The 23,520-nt window shown below is 39.0% G+C and overlaps 1 protein-coding gene across 1 annotated transcript in view; it reads right to left on the bottom strand.

Moving 5' to 3' along the window:
- The window catches only part of BTC (betacellulin), a 38,021-nt gene that overhangs the window by 13,090 nt on the left and 1,411 nt on the right, over positions 1–23,520 (bottom strand). The window contains exon 2 of the mRNA XM_007463205.1: positions 2,170–2,268. Coding sequence (XP_007463267.1) covers positions 2,170–2,268 — 99 coding nt within the window. The remainder of the gene's footprint in view (positions 1–2,169; positions 2,269–23,520) is intronic.

Here is a 23,520-nt window from a genome sequence, read left to right as displayed (position 1 = left end):
GCACGAACCCGTGTCCCCTGCATCGGCAGGCGGACTCTCAACCACTGCGCCACCAGGGAAGCCCAGTTTTATACTTTTTAAGTTAATTTTCCTTCTTATCTTGCCAACTATCTCTGTGGGACAGGGGAATGTAAATTCATGATGCTCTTGAAAAAGTGCAAAATTGGAAATTTTTTTGTAATTGAGGATTCCCATTTGTCTTCCATTCAATGCAGTTTCCTGTAAAAATGTGAATTGGTCTGTTTCTCCAGGAAAAGAAAAATAAATCTCACAGATGTACTTATTACCTTCCTGGTTTACTAGGATATGCTCACATGGGGGGCGGGGGGCGGGCAATCAGGTCTGATCAGCATGTCTTTTAACCAGAAGGACTGTGCCAACCATTTCTGAGCTTACAGGAGTGAACCTTCACCTAGAGCTTCCCTTTTCATTCCAGCCCTTTAAAGGAAGAAAAAAGAATCCAGTATTGAGATTTGAGTGTATTTCATGTATCTAAAATTATTCATGGCTAGGAGACAAGAAGAATCGACAGGGAAAAAATTGTCTTTCTTTTTGTTTTTCAAGAGTGCGTGTGGGAAAAAAAAAAAAAAAATGCATGTGATACCTCCTTTGCTCATTCTCCCCTGCTGGTTTGACCTCAGTTCCCCTAACCTCTAAATTCTGCAATGCATTGAGGCTCAATGCTTTCTCATCTCTTCTCTTCTCTCCTCTTAAAGTTTCAGTTCTGTAAGATAAATAATTTCTAGAGATCTACTATACAACATCAGTTGCCATAATTAATAATATTGTGCTGTACACTTAAAATTTTGTTAAAAGGGCCGATCCCATGTTAAATGTTTTTACTACAATAAAAAATATAAAGATACATTTAGGAGGATGATGAGGAAGATTTTTTTTAACACTGTCAATCTTCAGATTATGGAATAATCTCCCAAAGGAAACGTGAAAATGCTGTCATTTAAGACATTTGAAACCAGACTGAAGAAAAGCACACAAACACATAAAGTTGGCTTTGTCCTTCTCACTACGTGGGTGACAAGACCCGCACAAGCATGACCTAAGACAGCGATGGACTCCACAGACTGTGGGCACTCTCCAGACCACCCACTAGTGGGAGGGAAAAAAAGATGAAGATTGGGCTGGAACTGATGACTCACATCAGGATGACTTGCTCAGCATGTTCCTGGCTCAGTTACAACATTCCCAGGGTGCTAGGAAAGAAGCACTTACACCACGTCACCATACCTCCAGCTCAGAGAAGTTTCCAGGGAATACAGGAGGCTCTTCTCCACTCTGCCCTACTTTTGGAATTGGCCTGTGTTGTGCTTTGTTTTGTTTTAAAATAAGAAACAACTCCTGTAGAACACCAGACCATGCAATTTATAAAGGACAGACAGACCTTAGACCAGGAGTCAGCCAACTATGGCCCAAAAGCCAAATCTGGCCCACGGCCTGTTTCTCTAAATAAAGTTTTATTGGAAGACATCCAAGGCCATTCATTTGCATAGGTCTATGGCTGCTTTCATAGTTCAGTGGCAGAGCAGAATAGTTGCAACAAAGACCGCATGACCCACAAAACCTAAATTCTTATTATCTGACTCTTTACTAAGGCTGATCCCTGCCTCAGACTACTAAATTTGAGAATACTAATTCAGGAATCTTCAAGGTAAAATATGTTTTAAAATTGTTGCCTTCTTCCCTTCTTCTAAGTTATAAAACAGAAAAAAATAATTTTTTAATTTGAATAGAATATGCCAGCTTTCTATGAATCTAGTCCAGGACATCACATGCCAGAGGCTGAAGCACACACACATCTATGACGCCCAAAATAGTATAATGATGAAGAATGGAAGCACTAGAATGAGAAAGACCTGAGCGTGAATCCCAGATTTGTGATATATCAGCTGTGTGACCTTTGGCAAGTTACACATTCTTTCTAGCTTCACCTTGAAATAAAGTAAAAAATATTATCCAGCTCACAGGGTTCTTGCAAGGAGTGAATGAATTACTGTATGTAAAGCCCAGAGCCTGGTACATTGACATGTGCTCAAAAAACTACCTAGTTTTATGATTATTATATTAACAACAACTTAAAATTTAGGGGGGGTCAAGTTTCTGAGGTTGAATATAAAGCTGATAAAAACAAATGCATCACTTGTTATGCGTTACCTGGGCAATTTTCTCCACGATCTCCACAGAGAAGGCCATCATTTTCAGGACTCCTGGTTGAATTCCCATCTGCCACAACACAGTGGAGGATCACTAGACCTTCAATTTTAAAACAGAACCAAAACAAACATGAAAACTTGTTCAACGAAAATGTGCTCAATGTGAAAGTTTCTATCAAAGTCATGATGATTTATGAAAATAACAAGCCTGTGGCTCCCATTTCCAAGTCATTCTCCTGCAGCAAGGGAGGGCTACACAGGCCAGTGTGTCTCATTTTTTAAGCTCAGGGCTCAAGACAGAATTTTCAAGCCAGCATCACTTACATCTGACAAGCCCTGGCCCCTTAAATGAGGAGACTTGACCATAGTTGTGATGGAGCCTTATCCTACAAGCAGAAGAACAGAGGGAGTTCTCAGCCAGCGGATGAATACACTGATGAATTTCCAGGGAGAAGGGATGATGAACCTGTGTAGCAATGTAGTTTCTCCATGCCACACGGACCCAGTGTTTTTCAGGTATAAACTGTTGAGTGTGCTTCTTTCTGGGGAGATGCGAACTAGATATTCAATTCATAGGCATTATTTAAAAAATTAAAATTCTTCCAGCTAAGTACCTCTGTCTCTGACAAGGACAGGCTTCATAGAAAGGCATGGGGAAGAGAGGAACACTGTGTTGAGGTTAGGACAGCTTAGAATACAAAGTGTAGTCCTTGCGAGGGTCCTGATTCAAACAAAGCAACAGTAAAAATCACTTATGAGATAATTAAGGAAATCTGACATTGTCTGGACATTAGAGAATATTAAGAAATTGTTATAGTTTCAAGTGTGATAATGATATTGTGGTTTGGATATAAAAAACAGAGTCCATAATCTCTTAGAGATATTAAGGAAATTATTAAGGAAATTAATGAATCTCTGATTTGCTTTAAAATAATCCAACCAGGGAAGAGGGCTGTGAGGTAGCGAGGGAAAGGCATAGATGAAACAAGATTGGCCACATATTGGTAACTGTTGAAGCCGGGTGGTGGGTATATCAAGGGTCACTCTGCTGTTCTCTCTACTTTTATATATTTTTTTAAATATCTACAATAAGAGTTGGAGAGGGGAGGGCAGTGGAGGAGAGATAAGACGGCTTGGTAGTTAACTTTTCCTGAGTTCACAACCTGCTTTTGCCACTTGACAGCCATGCACATTGGGCAAGTTTTATAACCTCTCAGTTTCCTCATCAGCAAAGTGGAGATGATTATAATCTCTTCTTCAGAGCATTGTGAGGATTCATCCAGGTAAGTGTGCAAAGCACTTAATACACTGCTGGCACATAATCGATGTTCAGTTAAATTCTCATTATTATGTAACTGGTAGGAACAGAGTAACTTGCCCACGGGTTGTATTGACATTTATACATCTAGCCAAGGTTCTAAACTATACATGTCCTCCAGTACAATTCAGTTCAACAAATATCCACGAGCACCCAGAAACACACAGGTGGATAGGACATGCTCTACCCTCAAACTGCTCCAAAGCTACTAAGGCAGGTAAATAGCCAGCCAAGTAACCAAAACACAAAGTGATACTATTGTACCAGAGAACAATAGTATCCAGAAAGGTCAAAAGCCAAAAGGTCTTCAAAAAGAGTTTTTCAAAACAGAAATTCTTTTCTATCTCTATTGAATTCGAAAAAATTTTTTTTTTAAAAAAGAGGTGGTAACTAGCATTGGAAACAGTGAAGAGAAATAGAAACTCATATCCATTGGGGTTGGGTAAATTGGTATTACTTTTCTGGAGGACAATTTAGCACTATGTGTGCTAAAAGCTAAAAGCTTAAAATTGTACATGCACTTAAATCCAGTAATTTCATTTCTAGTAAGTTTTCCTAAGGAAATAATTTAACATACATAAAAAGATTTCGCTACAAAATTTCTCCATGTGACATTGGTTATAAAAAATTAGAAATTACCTAAATATCTAACAATAGAGAATTGATTAAATATATGGAATACTTCCATGCAATAAAATGCTATTCAGCCATAAAAAATGATTTTCAAACATTTCAAAATATTCCTCAGTAAGAGATGCAGGCTACAGAATAGTGATGTAGTGGGATCTGTGTGTTTGCGTCTGTTTGTGATAAGTATAAAAATATCCATACAGATAAATAGTCAAAAAAGTTGGGTAAGTAAGTAGGTAGAGAGTTGCCCACAATGGTTAGAAGAAGACTTTTTCCTTAATTTTCTTTATTTGCACTTTCTTATTTTTCTATCTGAATATTCTGTTTATTGCATCAAGAAAAAAGGAGTAGATCAAAATTTTAAAAAAACAACAATAACAATTTGGCAACCAAATTTCCAGAATTTTCCTATCTTTTATCCCAATACCTGGCTCCCTCCTTTCACACTTAGAACAAACCAGAAACAATCATTTAGGACTTCTCAAGCACAGGAATTGTATATTAATCAGTTTGGTAATCCTGGAATCTAACAACAGAATACAATGGATATTCAACAAATGTTGAAAGATTGACCAATCTTAGGTCAACCTATAAACAAACTAAACAATCAATTTCTAGTGGAAAATTTTAACCATCTTCTTTTTTACTATAAAAACAGATTTAAATCATTTTTTAAATCCCATACATGGGCTTTCTTCATGGGCAGATTCAAGAGGCATTAATTCTGCAGTTGATCTGTTCTGATGATGGAAATTGAAAAATAAACTAAATCTCATAGAGATTCAACATCTGCAAACTGAAGATGACAATATCTCTGCCTCAGGGCTATTGTACAAACTAAGTTGAGTAACATAAGAAAAGGCACGCACAGGGCCTGGCACATAGTATACAATTTTTACTCTTCTGCTCCTTCCCACTATCACTTATGATTTAACACATCATTCTTTATTTCCACATAACAGAGGAAGTCCTGATTCCATTGAAACCCTGCCTGGCCCTCCTAACATTCTGGCAGGCTGAGCCCAGGCTCTCTTCTGCTAAGGCTCACTCCACATGCTGGCATCAGCTGGCAAAGGAATTCCACTGGGTAGAGCCCCTGTGGAGGACCCCTTGCAGGAGAGACATTCTCAGGCCAACCAGACGCCAAGCTCAAGGCTCTGGGACAGGGTCCACAGTCCCTCCTACTCCCACCTAATAATCTTCATCAGCTGGTGCTCATGAACCAAATCGAGCTTGAGCCTGAAGAACCATTTACTTAGTCTGCATAGTTTTAAAAAATTGAATCATGACAGTTCATATCAAGCCTGGATTTTCCTGCTTCTATTTACAAAGCAGAAGGTCTGGCAACACAGATCTGAAACACCTTCATGGCAACAGCTGGCTAGAGCCTAGTAGCACGTGACCACTTTAAATGCCACAGACCCCATCAGGCTTGCTGTGTTCATTCATTTTAACTGTGTAGACCCTGACAGGCGTTTGAGTGAGCGATCTGTATGGAGCGACTCAGGAATCAGAGAAATGCTCACAAAACCATCCACCCAATATTGAAGACTGCTTCAAAGACAAAGGCCACTCCTGTTCCATCCATAATTCAACAGATATTTATTAAACATTTTGTGTTTGGCACTGGTGCACAACACTGAAGGTTCAAAGATAACATATTATCACTAACCTCAAGGAGCTCACATTTTGGCAAGGAAGATAGACACACAAATCTATAAGGTATAGTGTGATGAGTACGAAAGAGGTAATACAGGAATAACAGAGCGGAGAATCAACTCTGCCTGGCAGCCAAGACTCACTGAGAAGGCGGGAATTATGGTGAGTTTTTAATGAGTAATAAATAATTTTTTAAAACATCAATTAATAACTTCTAGAAAATGAAAATTGTGTAAGCAAGTAATTATGTTATAAGGTACTATGACATAATTATAGTACCTTATTTGTTTCAGCAGTGGACAATATTTATATGGTAATAATAATGTAAATACTGATAATTTAACAAAATTTGTCATAAAATCAGGACCAGTAATTAGCCAACACAGACCATGTGGAGAAAGTGGTTGTGATTAATCATAATCTGTGCTGTGCTAGTTCTTAAGTGTTTTGAGTACCACCCTTAGAGTAACTAGACTAGAATTAGAAGAGAATCTCAATAGGTAAAAGTCTAAACTTGACAAGTCAAGAAATAGCACTATAAGCATACTGTTGAGCAATACAGAGATAAACACAGAAGAGGCACCTGAAGGAGTCAAAAGTGGTTGATTCTAGGGTGCTGAAGACGCAGGGAGGCAGGTACAAAGATCTGCTATTCATCATGATAAACTTTTTAGTACTATTTGATTTTTTTTAATTTGTGTATATTTATTACTTTATTAAAAACAATTAATTTTTAAGAAAAGGATAAATAAAATTGTAATGAACCAGGGCATTCTAAATAAAAGGGACAACTTATAAAAAGACATGGCATGAATAACTTGTCTAGTTCGCTTGGAGGGTGATTGGGGCTTGTGATGGAAGAGGAGACTGGAGGGCTGGTAGGTCACAAATGGCCTAAGAGCCATGTTAGTTACTTTGAGTTCCGTTATGTCGCTAAAATGGGGTCATTGAAAAGTTTTAAGTGAGAAGCAACATGATCATCTTCTTTTCTTTCAGTTTGAAAAGTTTGCTTTAATACAAATACAGGTGATTTCAGACATACCTAAGTGAGGTGGTGGCACACAAAGCTGTATGGAGAAGAAATGAATGCGAGAGATATTCACAAAGTGAAATACAAAAAAAGACTTGGTGACTAATGGGCTAGAGTGGGAGATAAGGAAAAGGGAGTCTAGGATGACTCCGGAGTTTGTAACTAGAGTGAATGTCTGGATTGTGGTACCAATCACAAATATAAGGTATACAAGAAGACAAACAGGTTGAGGATTACTGTAGACTGAATTTCTTGTTGAAACCTAATCCCTAATGGGATGTGACGGGCCTTTGGGAGGTGATTAGGTTGTGAGGGTGGAGACCTCGTGTATGGGTCCAGAACCCTTGTAAAAGACACCTCACAGAGCTCCCTTGCCCCTTCTGCCATGTGAGGACACAGCAGAAAGATGGCTGTCTATGAACCAGGAAGCAGGCTCTCACCAGACATTGAATCTACTAGACCCTTCATCTGGAACCTATCAGCCTCCAGCACTTTGAAAAATAAATGTTTGTTGTTTACAAGCCAATGTCGTTACAAGTCTATGTTATTTTATCAAAGCAGCCCAAACTGACTAAGACAGGCATGGAAAAAAAATCAGTTTTAGACACTCTGAATTGGAGATGACTGTGTCTCATTTAGAGACAGTAAATGGATATTAGATCTGGAGCTGTGGAGTGAAGTCATAGCTATGAGTTCTACATTTAGGAGTTATGAGAAATAAACTGGTACTTAACGCCACACATATTGATCTGTTAGAAAGAGCCATGTGAAAAGAGAAAGCTGATTATGGATAGAATACTGAAAAAATCAATATAATAGAGGGGCAGAAAGAGAAGAGTCCTCAAGGGATCAAGAAGAGCCACAGGGCTTCCCTGGTGGTGCAGTGGTTGAGAGTCCGCCTGCCGATGCAGTGGACACGGGTTCGTGCCCCGGTCCAGGAAGATCCCACATGCCGCGGAGCGGCTGGGCCTGTGAGCCATGGCCGCTGAGCCTGCGCGTCCAGAGCCTGTGCTCCGCAACGGGAGAGGCCACAACAGTGAGAGGCCTGCGTCCCACAAAAAAAAAAAAAAAAAAAAAAAAGAGCCACAGAACTAAGAAGAGATGTTTTCTAGAAGCATTTGGTCAACTGTATAAAAACTGATGGAGAATTAAAGATAAGAACTGAAATATATGCAGTAGATTTGACAACCAAAAAGCACTAGCAATTTCTTGCTAAAGAAATAGTAATGGTATGAAAGCTGTGCAAATAATTGGAGATTACTCTTCACAGATGTTGAACTGAGAAAGGGAGGGGGGTTAAGATTAGTCAATATGCACAGAAAAAAAGAGAGTTATTTTGCTTTTGCTTTATTATGAAAGATCATTGACAGGAAGATGCCAAAGGTACAGGAGAAAGGCAAAGGATGGATTAATGACAGAGCAGAGAGGTTGGAAAGTTTAGCCCAAAAGGCAGGGCCACTTCTGCAAGTGCAATGTAGTTCTTCGCAGTCAAAGTTAGTAATTCTGGCAAGTATAACTCTATTTTGAGTGAATGGAAAGTCTTTGGAAAATAAGAGCTTAAATGTATTTTATATTCAATACATCTGACCTCATTGCTCAAGGAAATCCAAGTTCTGGTTAAAATGAGTGGGAAACATCTAATGTGTTTCTCAACTTCCACATTACTGGCATTTGGACTGGATAATTCTTTGCTGTGGGATGCTGTGCATTGTACTATGACTAGCAGTATCCCTGGCTTTTACCCACAAAATGCCGGTAGCATCCCCCTCCCTTCCTCCACCTACCACTGAGATGTTACAATCAAAACTGTCCCCAGACCTTGCCAAGTGCTTCCCTGGGGGAGAAATTACATTGGTTGAGAACCATTGCAATTCTCTCCAAACTTAGATACGGAAAACATAAGATCTTCATGCAAAAGAGTCACAAATTATATTAAATTTCAGAATTAGTAAGAACCTTAGAGGTATTCAAATCTCATACCAACGCTCAGCTCCCCTAAAAACATCTCCTGGGAGAGTTCACCTTTAAAATTTCAGCACAGAGACTTCACTCCCTTCTAAGGCATCACATTTCAATGAGACCATTCATCCATTCTTTCACTCACAATCATTCATTCATTCAAAAAAAATTAAGCACTTATTTCTAAAGCTCTATAAATGCTTCTTTATGTTGAACTGGTTTTTGCCTTCCCATAATTTTACTCTGCTCATTGGAATCACCTAGAATAAGTCTAATCTCTCTTTCTCGTGACTGATCCTCATATATTTGAAGCCAGAGATCAAGTCTTCCTGAAAGGATTTCTCCTCCTCAGGCTAAACATCCTGGTTCCTCCAACCGTATTTTACCTGACATCATCAAGACCTCTCATAAGCCTTGACATCCTCCTTAAAAACAAGGTTAAAATACAGGGCCATTTTACGTGGTTTGGCAAAGACAGAATAGAGTGGGGCTCTCAGCTCTCACATTGCGGGCACCATATTCCTGATAATGCAGCTCCATAGCATATCAGCCCTTTTTAACTATTCCATTAAGTACAGGGGTTTTATTCTGCTTAGAATAAATAGAAGCTCTTAAACCACTTATACTGCCAGAAAGCAGTGTATTAGTGGCTTTTTTGTTCTTTTTGGTTTTGCTCTGTTTTGTTTCATTTTAATTTTAACCTGAGAAATGATTTTGTACTTGTCCATTTTAAATGTTATTGTGTTAAATTTTACCTGTCATCCAAATATTTCACAACCTCTTTGTTTTCTTATTCTTTCATTCCGCCTATTATCCATGCCTCCCTGCTGCACATGACCTGAAGAATTCTCAGATGCATTCAAGGAATAAAAACAAATAAAACAAAATCATGTTAGATTAGCTGCATTTGCTAAGTGACTGGATATTGAGCTCCTATTTCTGGGGTTGGTTTTTTGTTTTTTGGGGTTTTTTTTAGTGGGACATTTTATTTTATTTTATTTTTTAATAGATCTTTATTGGAGTATAATTGCTTCACAATACTGTGTTAGTTTCTGTTGCACAACAAAGCGAATCAGCCATATGCATACACATGTCCCCATATTCTCTGGGGCTGGTTTTTAAATACCAACTCCACTCATAAAATTAAAGACAAAAAGGAAAAGAAACCCAATTCTACTTTAGTGAGTCAAAGCTCCACTTACTTTTATGCACTTTGAGATTCTCAAATTAAAAATTACAGAATGTATTAAAAGTGTTATCCCCATCAGCCATCACGGAGAATGAAGTCATTGGGAACAATACAAGCATTCAAAGAGACACAGCTTGACACGGAGCATGACCCACTGTCTCAAAGTTACTGCTAACGCTGAGGTAAGTCATACACCAGCTGGGTCAACTACTGAAAAAGATCAAATGTGACCAACCTAAACAGTCATATACGTTGTATTTGCCTCATCTCTGAGCTGAACTTTCCATTTTTAGAGCCAAGTACATTTTATATTTTTTAAATAAACATAACATTATCACAAAATGTCCATACATTGTATTCTGATAACTTAGGATATCTTCTTAGATACCCTAACTTCTACTTGTGTTTACTAAATCCAGTGATTTCCTATGACATCACATCAATCTTATTTTAGGAAGCAAACCACACTCCATGTCCCATTAGACAATTCAACTGTAAATCAACAGAGAATGTGTCAATTTATGAATATAAGCAGAAATTAGAAGAATATTTCACAGTCAGATCTCTGATATTTCATTTATATTAGAGGGAAGCAGTATAGATTAATAGGAAAAAGATATTTGAAGTCAAATGGAGCTGTACTTGAATCCTGAATGTACCTTTTGATCACCAGCTTTGTGATAAGATTAAGTTACTCAGTATTGAACTTCAGTGTCCCCATCTGTAAACTGAGGCCCATAATATATAACTTACATGGTAACGATTTAACTCTCTGTTTAAAGAAAGTGCAAAAAGTAAATTATGAATTATTAACCCCAGTAATGCCCGGCACAAGATAGGCACTCAACAAAATAGCAGCTCTAAGAGAACAGAAGTAAAAAAGAATTCTTGTTACTCATAGATTCTCAAGTCTCATTAATGAAAATTGACAAATTTCTACACTTATGATGTGATTTGACTTGTGTATAAAATATGCTTGTGAAACAAACTACAAAAGATAAATACACATACATACTATACTTCTATAGTACACTTATACATATGTGTTCAATGAGGAAAATCTGTATGTTGGTCTTTCCACATGCTGCTTTTCTCCAGTGTTTTTAAAAAGACATTAATGCACCTCAACTGATTAATAGAAATATGCCATCTTCTGCAGGTATGGTTCTTTGTATTTTCAGCACAGTTCTGCCAGTACTCAGCATGGTGTTTATGTCAGATGGGAGTTACTGATTCAGTTGGTTAGTTAAGTGATTCAGTGATACAAATACAACAGATAAAGTCAGATCTTAGATGATACTATTTAACAGTCAAATGGATTATATTTGATTAGAAATCGAATTTTAATTTCTGAAAAATAAAGTTAACAAAATTTTAAAATTTAAATCAACGTTAGGAGTAAAAACTATAAGCATCTGGGGAATTTCCCAATGTATCTTTATTGTCAAAAAGAAAAACAGAATCTTGAGTGTGCATACTATACACAAATAGTATTTTCTATGTCCAAAAAGAGGACATGTCTAAAATGGAGTTGAAAAAATATATTAAGTGGTGGAAATGCTGTTTAACATTGAGCTTGTGGGTGGCTGAGTAAAAAAGTGTGAAATAGATTAAGTTTGACATTGATGTTCTCCTTCATCTTTTTTTAACTCCTTTTCTATCTTTTTTGTTGCTGTCTTTTCCCCTCCTATAAACCAGTATCCTCCTACTGCTTTAACATTTCCCCTAATAGAACATAATTTCTTCATAGATTTCCCTTTCTAAATGTATTTACTTTCAAAGCAGACCTGCAAGGAGAGAAATTGCTTAACTCAACAGAAGTACTCTAGAATCAAGTGCCTCAACCTGGGTCTTCTGGAAAGCAGAGCCTGAGACACAGATTAAGGGGTTATCACTTTATTGGGGAGGTACAAGCTCTGGGCCATGAGAATGAGAAAAAGGGAAGCAAGCAGAGAAGGAGGCAAAGCAATGTAATGTGTGTACCCATCATGCTGGGTGCAGCTCCAGAGCGAGCCACAAAGACACCGAAATGAGTGACACATTCACTCATCCAAGGGCCACGTAAAAGGTTCAGAAAGGAACTGCGTCTTGAAGTTGCTTATAGAAGAAAGAATGAAGGAGGAATTTCTCTGCCCCAGTCACTTCCATCACCCATTTTCTTTTGGACAAAATTTTCCCCACTGGGTGCTGCCTCCCCCAATCTCTGGCCCCTTGGTGAGTGAGAGGCCAGAACACATGCCCTGGGACATGGCCTCAAAGTCCCAAAAGAGGGGCAAGATGGTATGAGTGGAGAGCTGATCAAGGGACAGGGGAGGTAGTTGAAAGGCCCTTAAGAAGTGCACGATTCCGTGTCCCAGTACAGTGAGGATTGGGGGCATCAGGACACCTTGGGGGAGCCTTGTTCCAGGACAAGGAGGGATTTTTCTAAGGTCTCTCAAATCACACCACCTGGAGGACTGCCTATTCTATAAATCTGAAAGACGGGTTTCCAGATTTTCAGAGTCAGGAGGGGAGGCCAAGACAAGGGTAGAGAAAAAATAAGAGAGTCTTCACAAATAGTTTATGTCCATTCAAAATCAGGAGAGTAGAATATGACAACCTTCCTCCGCCTCCAAAAAAATTTCTATTCCAAATGGTAGAAACAATATCTTGGTGTTTAAGAAGGGCTTAGAATGATGGATAACATTTTTTTAACTCATAAAAGAACTCCACACTCTTATATTTTTAAAGCCCAGAGAGGGAAATAATTTAACAACCTGTCATACATAAATTAACTCATATATCTGAAAGTTGTCAACACCACGATAATGCCTTTGCCAGTAAATCAACCATTTTATTTTTGCCATGACCGTTATTAAATCTGTGACAACAATGACGAAATTGAATGGGAACCCTATAGCAACCTAGAGCTAGTTTCTTAGAAATCATCAGTTGTCAAAACTTGACGTTTTGAATTCTATCCCTTTATGATAAGGCCGGACCAGACAGTCAGACATTGTAGCACTTTAAATGAAAAGCTCTGGGATCACTGAATTTCCATAATAGTTCAAAGAGAGGAGGCAAAAGGAACCATGGAAAAAGAACAATTTGTTATCAAGGAGGATTATCTGAATGCAAAGTGAGGAGGAATAGTGGAGTTGGCTTCTGGATCCAGTGATAACACAGCCTCTGACCCATGAGGAAACAGTCATCAAACTTTAATAATGGTAAAGAAAAGAACATAGGGTGTCAGAGTAGATGCTCTCCCAACCTGAAAAAGCCCCAGAATTTAAGCCCTTAAAATGAGTTAGGATAACTCAAGCCAACTTAACTTTAACCCATTATTATCTTTATTGATCAAACCATTTGCAGAGACCAGAAACATCAGTCAATCAATATCAGACAGTATAATTGCCAGGTATAAAGAAAATAAATTCTAATGGAATTCCAAAAAGAGGCAATGTTAAGCTGAAGAAATTATAGGGAAAACTTTCACAAAAGAAGTTGGAAGCTAAACTGGACCGAAGGCAATGACGTAGAAATGAGCTGAGTGTGTTTTGGGGGACAATGAGTAAAGATGTCCAGCTGGAGTGAAGAATTCTACATAGAAGTATCAATAAACAAGGGCCTGGGAGATCAGCTCGGTGCTTTGTGACCACCTGGAGGGGTGGGATAGGGAGGGTGGGAGGGAGGGAGACGCAAGAGGGAAGAGATATGGGAACATATGTATATGTATAACTGATTCACTTTGTTATAAAGCAGAAACTAGCACACCATTATAAAGCAATTATACTCCAATAAAGATTAAAAAAAAAAAAGAAACAAGGGCCTTCTTGATGTGTGTGGTGTGACTGTGAAATAATTCAATTGATTTTCTTGTGTGACCTATGAAAATGACTCACTAAGAAATAGTCACACCACGTTTCCAGTTGAAACTTCAATGTCTGTTCACCACATCCTGAATAAAGCAGCTGACTGATCTAGAAATCAAGAAGTATTTAATAGTGGTGAAGGCTGTTGGGTAGAAATCGTTAAGAAAGAACGGGGTGCATTTCTTTTGCTACCCTTCTGCGAAGGCAAATGGAAAGTGTATCGTTTCACCTGGCATCTAAATCACATTTTGTTCTTCTTACCCTCTATTACAGGATAATTATCATTTATCTAAAAACAAGTAGAGAATCTTCTCACAGAAGTTTCCTATCATAGGATGTTAGAAATTTGTCTCCTGAAATAATAACATTTGAAATTTTTGCAAAATAATTAATCAATTATAGTTATGCTAGGGTTTTTCCCCATCACGACAGGATCCCAGGTCATAACTATTATCTTAATAGTTGGTAAAATATAAAGAGTGCAGCGTCTTTAAGGCAAAAACTGAGCCTGGGGCAAGGGATTGATACTATGTCCCAAGATGTCCTCTCATCACATCATATGAGGGGTACATGATATCTACATGGCATTATTGGTGATGTTAACCTTGATGTTTCTATTCAGGAAAAGACATGGTGGAATACAGTTTGGGCCGGGTGGGAGTGAAGTCACTCAAGTGATTTTCTTTTTCAAAATTCTTTACCGTTAGCTCCCCAGGTCTCCATCTGTCCTGCGTCTTCTCCTTGCAGAGAAGTCAGCTGACAGTACCAACCTCCAAAGTACCCCCAAAGTGAAGTAACATTATAGTAGCGTCTATAATTCATGGAGTCATAAGAACATTTGGTGGTCCTACCTCACCTAGGAATCACCGCTACACAGCTTCCCGTGAATGCAATCCAGACCACAGACATGCCCAGGCATGGGAAGATCACCGCATCCCAAGGCAGCTGATTCCATTTTTTCAGAGCTCTACTTGGGAGAAAATTTCCTAAATTAATGTGAGAGCTGTCTTCCAGGAATGTTAGTTCATTAATCCAAGTTGTACACTCTGAACTACACAGAGGAAACCTTTGCTGGGTCACCTTTTCAACAATTTGAAATTGACTCTCACAACCAAAACTTTCTCTTTTCTACCCACCACCCTGATCTCTATCCTTCTATCCTTTCAGTTATGTGTGTGTGTGTGTGTGTGTGTGTGTGTGTGTATGCGTGTGTGTGTGTCTTTGGCTTCCCCATCAATCTCCTGTCTCTTGTCTTTCCAGAGCACCAATGATTTCCTCAGAGCTCACCCACCAGTGACCTCCTCCTGAGCCTCAGCCTCGTCCATCTCCACAGTATTTGATATAGTTGATCTTCCCAAATCTTCCATCTAAAACTCACCCTCCTCTTGGCTCCTTGACTTATCCTTACCTTTTCAATCAATCCTGCCAGCTACTTTTCTGACACCTACACCATATATGGGTGCCATCAACACTCTATTTTCAGTCCTCTTTTTCTTCTGATCATTTTTATTGTGGTAAAATATATATAACATAAAACTTACTGTCTTAACCATTTATAAATATACCATTCAATGATATTAAGTACATTTATATTGTTGTACAGCCATAACCACCTGATCTCCAGAATTCTTTTTATCTCACAAAACTGAAACTCCATACCCACTAACTCCCCATTTCCCGCTCCCCCAATCCCTGGCAACCACCATTCTACTTTCTATCTATGATGTTGCCTTGGTCTTTTTTATAATGTCATTTGATCTCACGAAATACCCATAGACTTAGTGTTGGAACAAATATGTACTGAGGGTTTACTGTGTGCTAGGCACTGTGCTAGAGCCTGAAATTATAATCAGCTAAGTGATTCATTTATATTTTCAGCCCTATTTTCTAACCAGGTGATTGTCCGAACTGGGTGGCCATTAAAATTTCCTGTAGAGTCTTTTTTGTAATAATTTTTTTTTATTTTGTAATAATTTTAGGTTTACAGAAAAGTTGCAAAGTACACAGCATTCCTGTACACCCCTCACCCACTTTCATTTCCTCTAATATTATCATCTTTCACTACTGTGGTACATTTATCAAAATTAAGAACCAGCATTGGTAGATTACTATTGACTAAACTCAAGACTACATTCTGACTTCATCAATTTTCCATTAATGTCCTTTTTATGTGTCAAAACTCTTAGGAATTTGGCATCTTTGATGACATTTACCCTGACCACTTGGTTAAGGTAGTGTTCACCAGATTTTTGCACTGTAAGGTTTTTTTTTTTTTTTTTTCCTTTTCATACTCTATTCTTTGGAAGCAAGTCACCAAATCCAGCCTACACTCAACGAGGTCAAGGAATTAAGCTCTACCTCTTAGAGGGGGGAGTATCCACCTCTATTATTTGCAGTTATTCCATAAGGAAAATTTGTTTCTTCTCCTGAAAAGTCTTTAAAAATTTAGATTCATAGGGACATGTCAACCAGACTTTAGTAGGTCTGGGGAGAGGCCTAATAATCTGTACTTTTTGCTTTTCTTGGAAGAACAATCAGACCTGGGGTCCACTGCTCTAATTTGAAGTCAACATCCATATTTCCAAATGCTCATAAGACTTTTGAATGTCTCAAAAGCAGTTCACATCCCTACCAGAAAAAGGAAGTTCTCTTTCACATATGGCACCATAAATTCTTGTTCTCTCCCAGATTAACAGTGTTGGAAACAGCTTTAATACTTTTTTTGTTACTTAGACAAGTCATTATGTCATATAAATTGTTGCTTAGAAATATTTATTGAATTTATTCCTTTCTCTCCATTGCCTGGTCCAGGCTTTCTGGGCTAGGTAAAACCAATCTTAAAACCACTGCACTCCCTGTATAATTCCCCTATTGAAAATATCACAGTAGCTATCCATTATCCACTATTATTGCACTCCCGAAAAGGAGTCCTTCTAACATGAGTTAGGGACAAAAGGATGCCCTTAATGGTAGAGAATGGAGCTGTCATAGAATAAAGTGAGGTCTTCTGTGAGAAAAATAAAGTTCATTCCCATTTAGTTTCCTCTCTCTCTAAGTGTTATGTGGTCATGAGCCAGTTCCCTGAATCTGTCCTCTTGGATAAGTCTCTTTCTCCAGGTGACACTGCTACTCTAAGATGGGTGTGGGGCTACCCCCTGGTTATGAGCCACCTCCAGCCTTAGAAAACCTAGCAGTACATGGTTAGGAACCTTGAAGCAAACCACTCAGGTCAGCCTCTGATCTGTACTTAGCTCTTCACCAAGCTATAGGGCCTCCAGTAAAACTGGAGTCTAGACATTTCCACAGAATTAAAACAGGCTCCTCAGGTAGGAGACCATATAATATTTTAAAATAAGGTCTTGACATATAATTAAAAGCATAAATTTATGTAAATTAGAAAACCTCCTAGCTCCAATTCCTAGGAAATCCTGCAAAGACGTCACTGCATTAAGAATTCAGGATCCTGGGGGAGGGTGTAGGTTACGCTGCCTATGGGATAGGGGTGTTGGTGGCCAGGGATGAGTTGTTTTCTCCAGCAAACCCTTCAGGACCAAAGAGCCAAAGGCATGACAACCAGGACACTCATCGGCAAAAAAAAAAAAAAAAAAAATTTAAAATTTCAGGATCCTGCCTAATGTCCTCATTCTGAAAAACAAGTCCTCATCCAGTCAATATTTCCCTCAATACCACACAAAATCAACTCTTTGTTCTATGCTTTGAGTCTGCTCACTCTCTGCTTCACCAAAAAAAGAAAAAAAGTAATTAATTTATCCACCTTCTAATTTTTCTCCCATTTTTTTCCTCTACCACCATCGTGGAAAAACTAACTCAATTCCCTGTTTCCTTGGTGATATTTTTTTCACAATCACTTCAGCCCATAATAAATTCTTCTCTGAGATGTTTAGTCTGTACTAGGTAATTTAAACTCCGTTAAGTATTGAACTACTTACTATACGATGTTTCATTTCTGATGAACGTTTATACCCAATATAATACAAACTCTTTTTGGAAAGACAGTGACTTGGACAGCTCTTCTTAATGCTAAACACAGTATTAGACACACTGTATAATAGTATTAGACACACTTTAAAATAGTACAAATACTTAGCTATGTCTTCCTCATTATTACATGTTTTAGAAATAAAGACTGTACTTCCCAACAACCGACCCAACACTATGCCACAGTGGTTCGGGATAAATTCTTGCTTTTGGATAAGTTGCCGTTTTGCTGATGGTGGTAGTCAATATCTCAATGTCGTGAGCAAATCTCATTCTATCAGGTCAGCCTACTCCAGAATAGGAGGTACAGCCGCCATCTCAGTGAGGAACTGTCTAAAATAAGTCATTGTTAGCAAATTCGAAGACCTTAAAGATGGAATATAAACAGATGCTGGAAAACAGTTCTAGTTTCTGATTGTGGCAGCTAGGAAAGCATGCGCATGCGCACATGCTGAAATTACAAGGTTTACGTCAAGATCTTTGCGACGCGTTATGAGAAGCTACGGGTCTAGGAGAACTTCCTGGGCTGTGTGCATTCAGATTTATTCTTTTTTTTTTTTTTTTTTTTTTAGGTACGGGGGGCCTCTCACTGTTGTGGCCTCTCCCAGGTACGTGGGCCTCTCACTGTTGTGGCCTCTCCCGTTGCAGAGCACAGGTTCCGGACGCGCAGGCTCGGCGGCCATGGCTCACGGGCCCAGCCGCTCCGCGGCATGTGGGATCCTCCCGGACCGGGACACGAACCTGTGTCCGCTGCATCGGCAGGCGGACTCTCAACCCCTGCGCCACCAGGGAAACCCCGATTTATTCTTTGAACAAATATATATTGAGCACCTACTATGCACAATAATCCTCTAGGCACTGGGAATATAGCTGTGAACAAATCAGACAAAAATCCCTGCCATTGTGGTGCTTACATTCTAATGGAACTGTTTAAAGAACTGTTGAAAGCATGGTTATGATGGGGGCAGATTTCTTTTTTTTTTTCCTTTGCTTGCTTCCAGTGGTGAATATTACAGCAATTTCCTTTGATCAAAGTACAAACACACTCCAGCTAGCTTAAATGAACACAATGATTCTATTTCTCCTTTTTAGACATATCTATGAAATACTTTAAAAGTTATCTACATATTCACAAAGTTCACTGCATAAAACTAGGATCAAAATTGGCAGTTGAAGAAGAATCTATAGACTTTTTTTTTTAGAAACAGATAAGCACTTTGCTTTTGCAGTGGCATTTCTTACATTTGTTCCTTCCTATCAAAGCCAGCCAAAAGAGAACTCTTGAGAATTTTGATCTATTGCCTATTTCATAACTAGTGGGAGCTGGAATTTGAGAAATAAAGGCAAGGGGAAGTTTTTCCACCAGTTGGTAGACCCTGATTACATTTCAGAAGTACCCAGAATTTAAAAATCCAAATTTTTTAAATTAATGATTTCTTCTGTGCTTTCCAATTATCCATTATAACAGCTCATGTTAATCCAGAACTTAACTATGTTCCAGACACAGTTTAAGTGCTTTATGTAGTAACTCACTTAGTCCACATAATAGTCTTGGTTCTATTGCTGTCAGCTTTTACAGATGAAGAAACTGAGGCCAAGAGGGTTTAAGAGCTTTGTCCAAGATTAAGGAGTTGGTAAATCGCAGCAACAGGGGAGTCATGCCTAAATGGTCTGGCTCAGAGTCCACACTCTTGACTACAACATCACGTTGATGCAGGATATGCTCTTCTTACTCCTCAGGAATAGGCCTACAGGTCCAATCAGGGGGAATGTAAAGCAAGGTCACCTCTCTCCATTTGCCCTAAGGAGTGTGCCCTAAGTGTCATAGTGTTGCAAGCAGTCCAGGAAAGTGCAGGAGTCACCCACAGGTTCAGGTTCATTTAAGGATAGGGTCAGAGTAGGATGGCCAAAGTGATTCTAGGCACAGACCAAAGGAAAACACCTGATCTGATCAATGCCAACTGTTCACTACCAGCTGGGATGGCCTGGGCCTGGGATATAAGTAGGCAGGTTTCCTGGCTGGGATGAAGAGCCAAGAGTCCAAGAACATGAGGTATAGCCAGTGCCTGGGGTGCCACACATGTATGGGTAGGCAGCAGAGAAAGCAAAGACGGTAGGAGACTGCTAGAATGAACTTAAATGCTTTTAAAATAAGTCAGGAGAACTGGGTTCCTCTGAAATACAGTGATATGTCATTGTACTATACTTTAGTGTCCTATCGCCCACTGTCTCCCCCATTCAAATATGGGGGAGAACCAAATATATGAGAGATAGGTAGCATTACCAAACATGAGAAACAGAAGCAGACTTACTACTTGCCAAACAAAAGTCCGTCTGTGAAAGGATCTCTATCAAGATGGGAAGCAAGTCCCAAGTAAGAAGAGATGAGGAAACACGTCCTTCTACATCATCTCTGAGTAGTGGGCATGTTTTGCCAACAAGAAATAGAACTGTTTTCTTTACTGAACCTGCTGTCCCTTTAATGCCTGGGCATTGTCACAAACAGCCACTTGCATTCACTCATTCAATTAACTAATATGTTTTAAGCTCCCACTATGTGCCAGGAACTCTTTAGACATCTCAACATCTCAAACATAAGGCTAATGGGATGAGTAAATCCATGGTTTTGCAAAGAGAGAAAAGCTATATTAGTAACTCACCAACGGAGACACTTTGAAATAAGAAGGCTGAACACAAACGTTGTTATACGTTTCGTCACTGTTTCGGAATCAGTGCTTCTGGTCTACAGGTCAGGTAAATAATATACTACATATCCTCTAAAAAATGTAAAGAATGAATAAAGGTACTTCTTTGCTATTTGACTTGATCTTGCTGATAATCAAAGTAGGTTACTACCTAACTGCTGTAAATTAAGATTAAATACGCAATCTCTCTCCAACCATCTAAAAAATCTCATTTCTTTAAAATCTAGCAATTATAGATTCATTTGGGCTACCAAGATTCCTTTTTTAAGACACAGATATGGCTGGGCAAACTGCAGTCATTAGCAGTACAAAGCATAGTCGTTTTAATCAGATGACTTTCCTCTTAAATTTTACTTGGGTGGACTCTTGACCAACTGGAATATGGATTCTTTGTGGATCCAGGGGTTTGTCTGCAGTTTTAGAAGTGTATCAGGATCGTGGCTTAAGGCTAAACTGCATGCAGCCCAGATTCTGGCTTAGTTGGACCCTCCTGGGAAGACACTAATTCTAGAGGAGAAGTTGACAAGCATGGTTCATGGATTAGAAGAGTGACTCAGACAACAGCTTGGTGCTGTTTCTCTGACTGTCCCCTCATCCTCCTAGTGACATTCATGAGTTGATTACTATTAGAGGGTGAGAAAAAAACAAGATGAGGCTTTCCCACTGGGCTCTCCATGGATTTCAGGAGCACAGGGTACTGGGGTAAGCAGTCTCAACAGAGATGGGGCAGTGCCAGGGGTGTGGACAGACACATGGACTCTCTGTCCTGGGCACCTTTGACCTCAGCACAGATATTTGCAGGCCAAGCACCAGCAAGACCACCTTCAGTGGGCACTACAAAGCTTGTCTCCATTATTGGGATCTTTCTTCCAGAATTACTTGGGAATTTCCACACAACAACTGAGAATGAAGCAATAGCAAAATTTGATTTGTAACACTTGTTAATATGCAAGTGTGGCCTGCGAAACCTGGGATTTTTGAAGAGGAAAAAAACTCCTAATGCTCTTCTAAGCCCAAAAGCATATTTGAAGAGGCACATTCTAAAATCTTCACTGTGTGGGGCTTCAGCTACTTCCTTTGTACAATGAGAATTTTACCTGCTGACGCCTACTTGCTTTACAACTTGAAGCCTAGATATTACATCATGAATGCATTCATATTCTCAAGAAGAACTTAAAAAACCAACTTACATATATTAATGGTTTAGATTTTAATAAGGAGGGGAACATATTTTTGACCTTAAAACTCACTCATTTTTTTAAAAAGAAACGTTTTTTTTCCCTTTTTCACTAGTTATGAGTTTAGCTTTAGTTTGTTATAGCAATTGGATGAGAGGGAGAAATTTTAAAACAGAATAAATAGGGAGTCCAATTTCTTCAAGATTAAAAAAAAAAAACTTTAAACAAAGTTATTGCCCCTTTACCATATTTATCAAACAAGCAAGCATCCATGGTTCTCTTTGTTAAGGTAAAGTTTACAGGAAACAAAGACCCGTTACAAGTAAATGGAAGTTAAATATTATTGTAAAAAAATTTTCTCTTAAATTCCCAGTAGAAATGTTCATTAAAGATCAGCAGAATGTCAAGCTGGTAAGCACCTTAGTCTCATCTAAAGCAACTCGTTTATTTTATAAATGAGAAAAACAATGCCCAGAAAATTGTAACTTACAGATATCTCAAGTCACAGAATGGCAGAAGCTGGAACCAGGTCTCAACGTCTGCTCAGTACCAGCTCTCAAGGCACTTTCGCTGTGACATACATACACACACATACACACGCACGCGCACACACACCTAGAACATCACACAGCCACTGCTCACATTCTTTTCAAGAAGTAAATAAGATAACATGTGACTTAAATTAGGAATGAGACTTAAAAGTAAATAGGACCATTTAATGGAAACACTGATGTCAACAAATTACATCCTTTGGCATTTTGCAAGGAGTGGAGCCTCTTAGGGAGTCTAGAGACTGAATTCAATTCCCTAAACCAAACATTCAACAAGGCAGTTGCACACTTAGGTCACCCTGAGTTACAACAGCGCTGGATTAGAATTCTGTTTTGTTTTTTTCATTTCTGCCTTTTGATAAGTTTTGAGAAAAAAATAAAGTACCGTGTGATAGTAAATGGGGAAGAATGTCCATCAACCTGAAATAGTCATTTCTACGATAACACTTCTGCTGGCACATCACCCTAATCTTGTCCTGTATTAGCTTGTGCCTGGATTATACCTGAGACAATCAGGTCCTCTGGCCCTCTCCCCTCCTCCCACACTGCACCCCACTGCCAGGTTTATCTCCTTAAATCATTGCTCGTATTACATCACTCTGTATTCAAGACCTATGATGGTGTGTGATTAACTGTTTATTGATTTATATCAAAATATTTTAATCTGGCTTTTTTGGCTCTTCATAATTTGTCTGCCTCTCATCAGTTCTACTTTCTGGCAGGCTGACTGCCTGTCTTCCCGGGAAATTAATCTCATTCCCATCACCAACCCTTTACTAAATGCTTGTACCGCCTTTCGTCCCCCTCTCTCCCCTACTACTGATATTTCAAATCCTACCAAGTTTCAATCCTACCCACTCAGGTCGTCCATGCAATCTCCCCACTGCTCCATCCCTCCCTGTTGAGCTCTCCTTTCGCAGGTTTCATGACTTTTTCTCCTATCGTTTCACATCTGTTAGTCCTGCATTCCCAACTTCAACATAACATCTTTTAGGGCAAGAATCATGTCTTAGGACTCTCTTGAGCCCTCCTCCCACCTCCATTCCCATATACTCTAGCATCTTGCTGACTGTAGCAGATTTTCAGTAAACACTTTGACAGTAGGACAGACCAGATAAAATGGAGGAAGAGAATGCCAGCTTCATCCAAGTGATGCTAGCAAAGCATAGTCTCTAGGCCTAACTCTCAGGCCCATTGCCCTTCTTCAGGCTCCACATCACTCCAAATTGTTTCTGACCTCTTCCTCTGCGGGGTTTGTAAATCAGTCCTTTCTCTCTAACCAT

Source organism: Lipotes vexillifer, unplaced genomic scaffold (genome assembly GCF_000442215.2).
Source record: "Lipotes vexillifer unplaced genomic scaffold, Lipotes_vexillifer_v1.1 scaffold872, whole genome shotgun sequence".
NCBI classification, from domain to species: domain Eukaryota; kingdom Metazoa; phylum Chordata; class Mammalia; order Artiodactyla; family Lipotidae; genus Lipotes; species Lipotes vexillifer.
The sequence above is the reverse complement of the archived record's forward strand: the minus strand, read 5'-3'. Positions and strand labels throughout refer to the sequence as shown.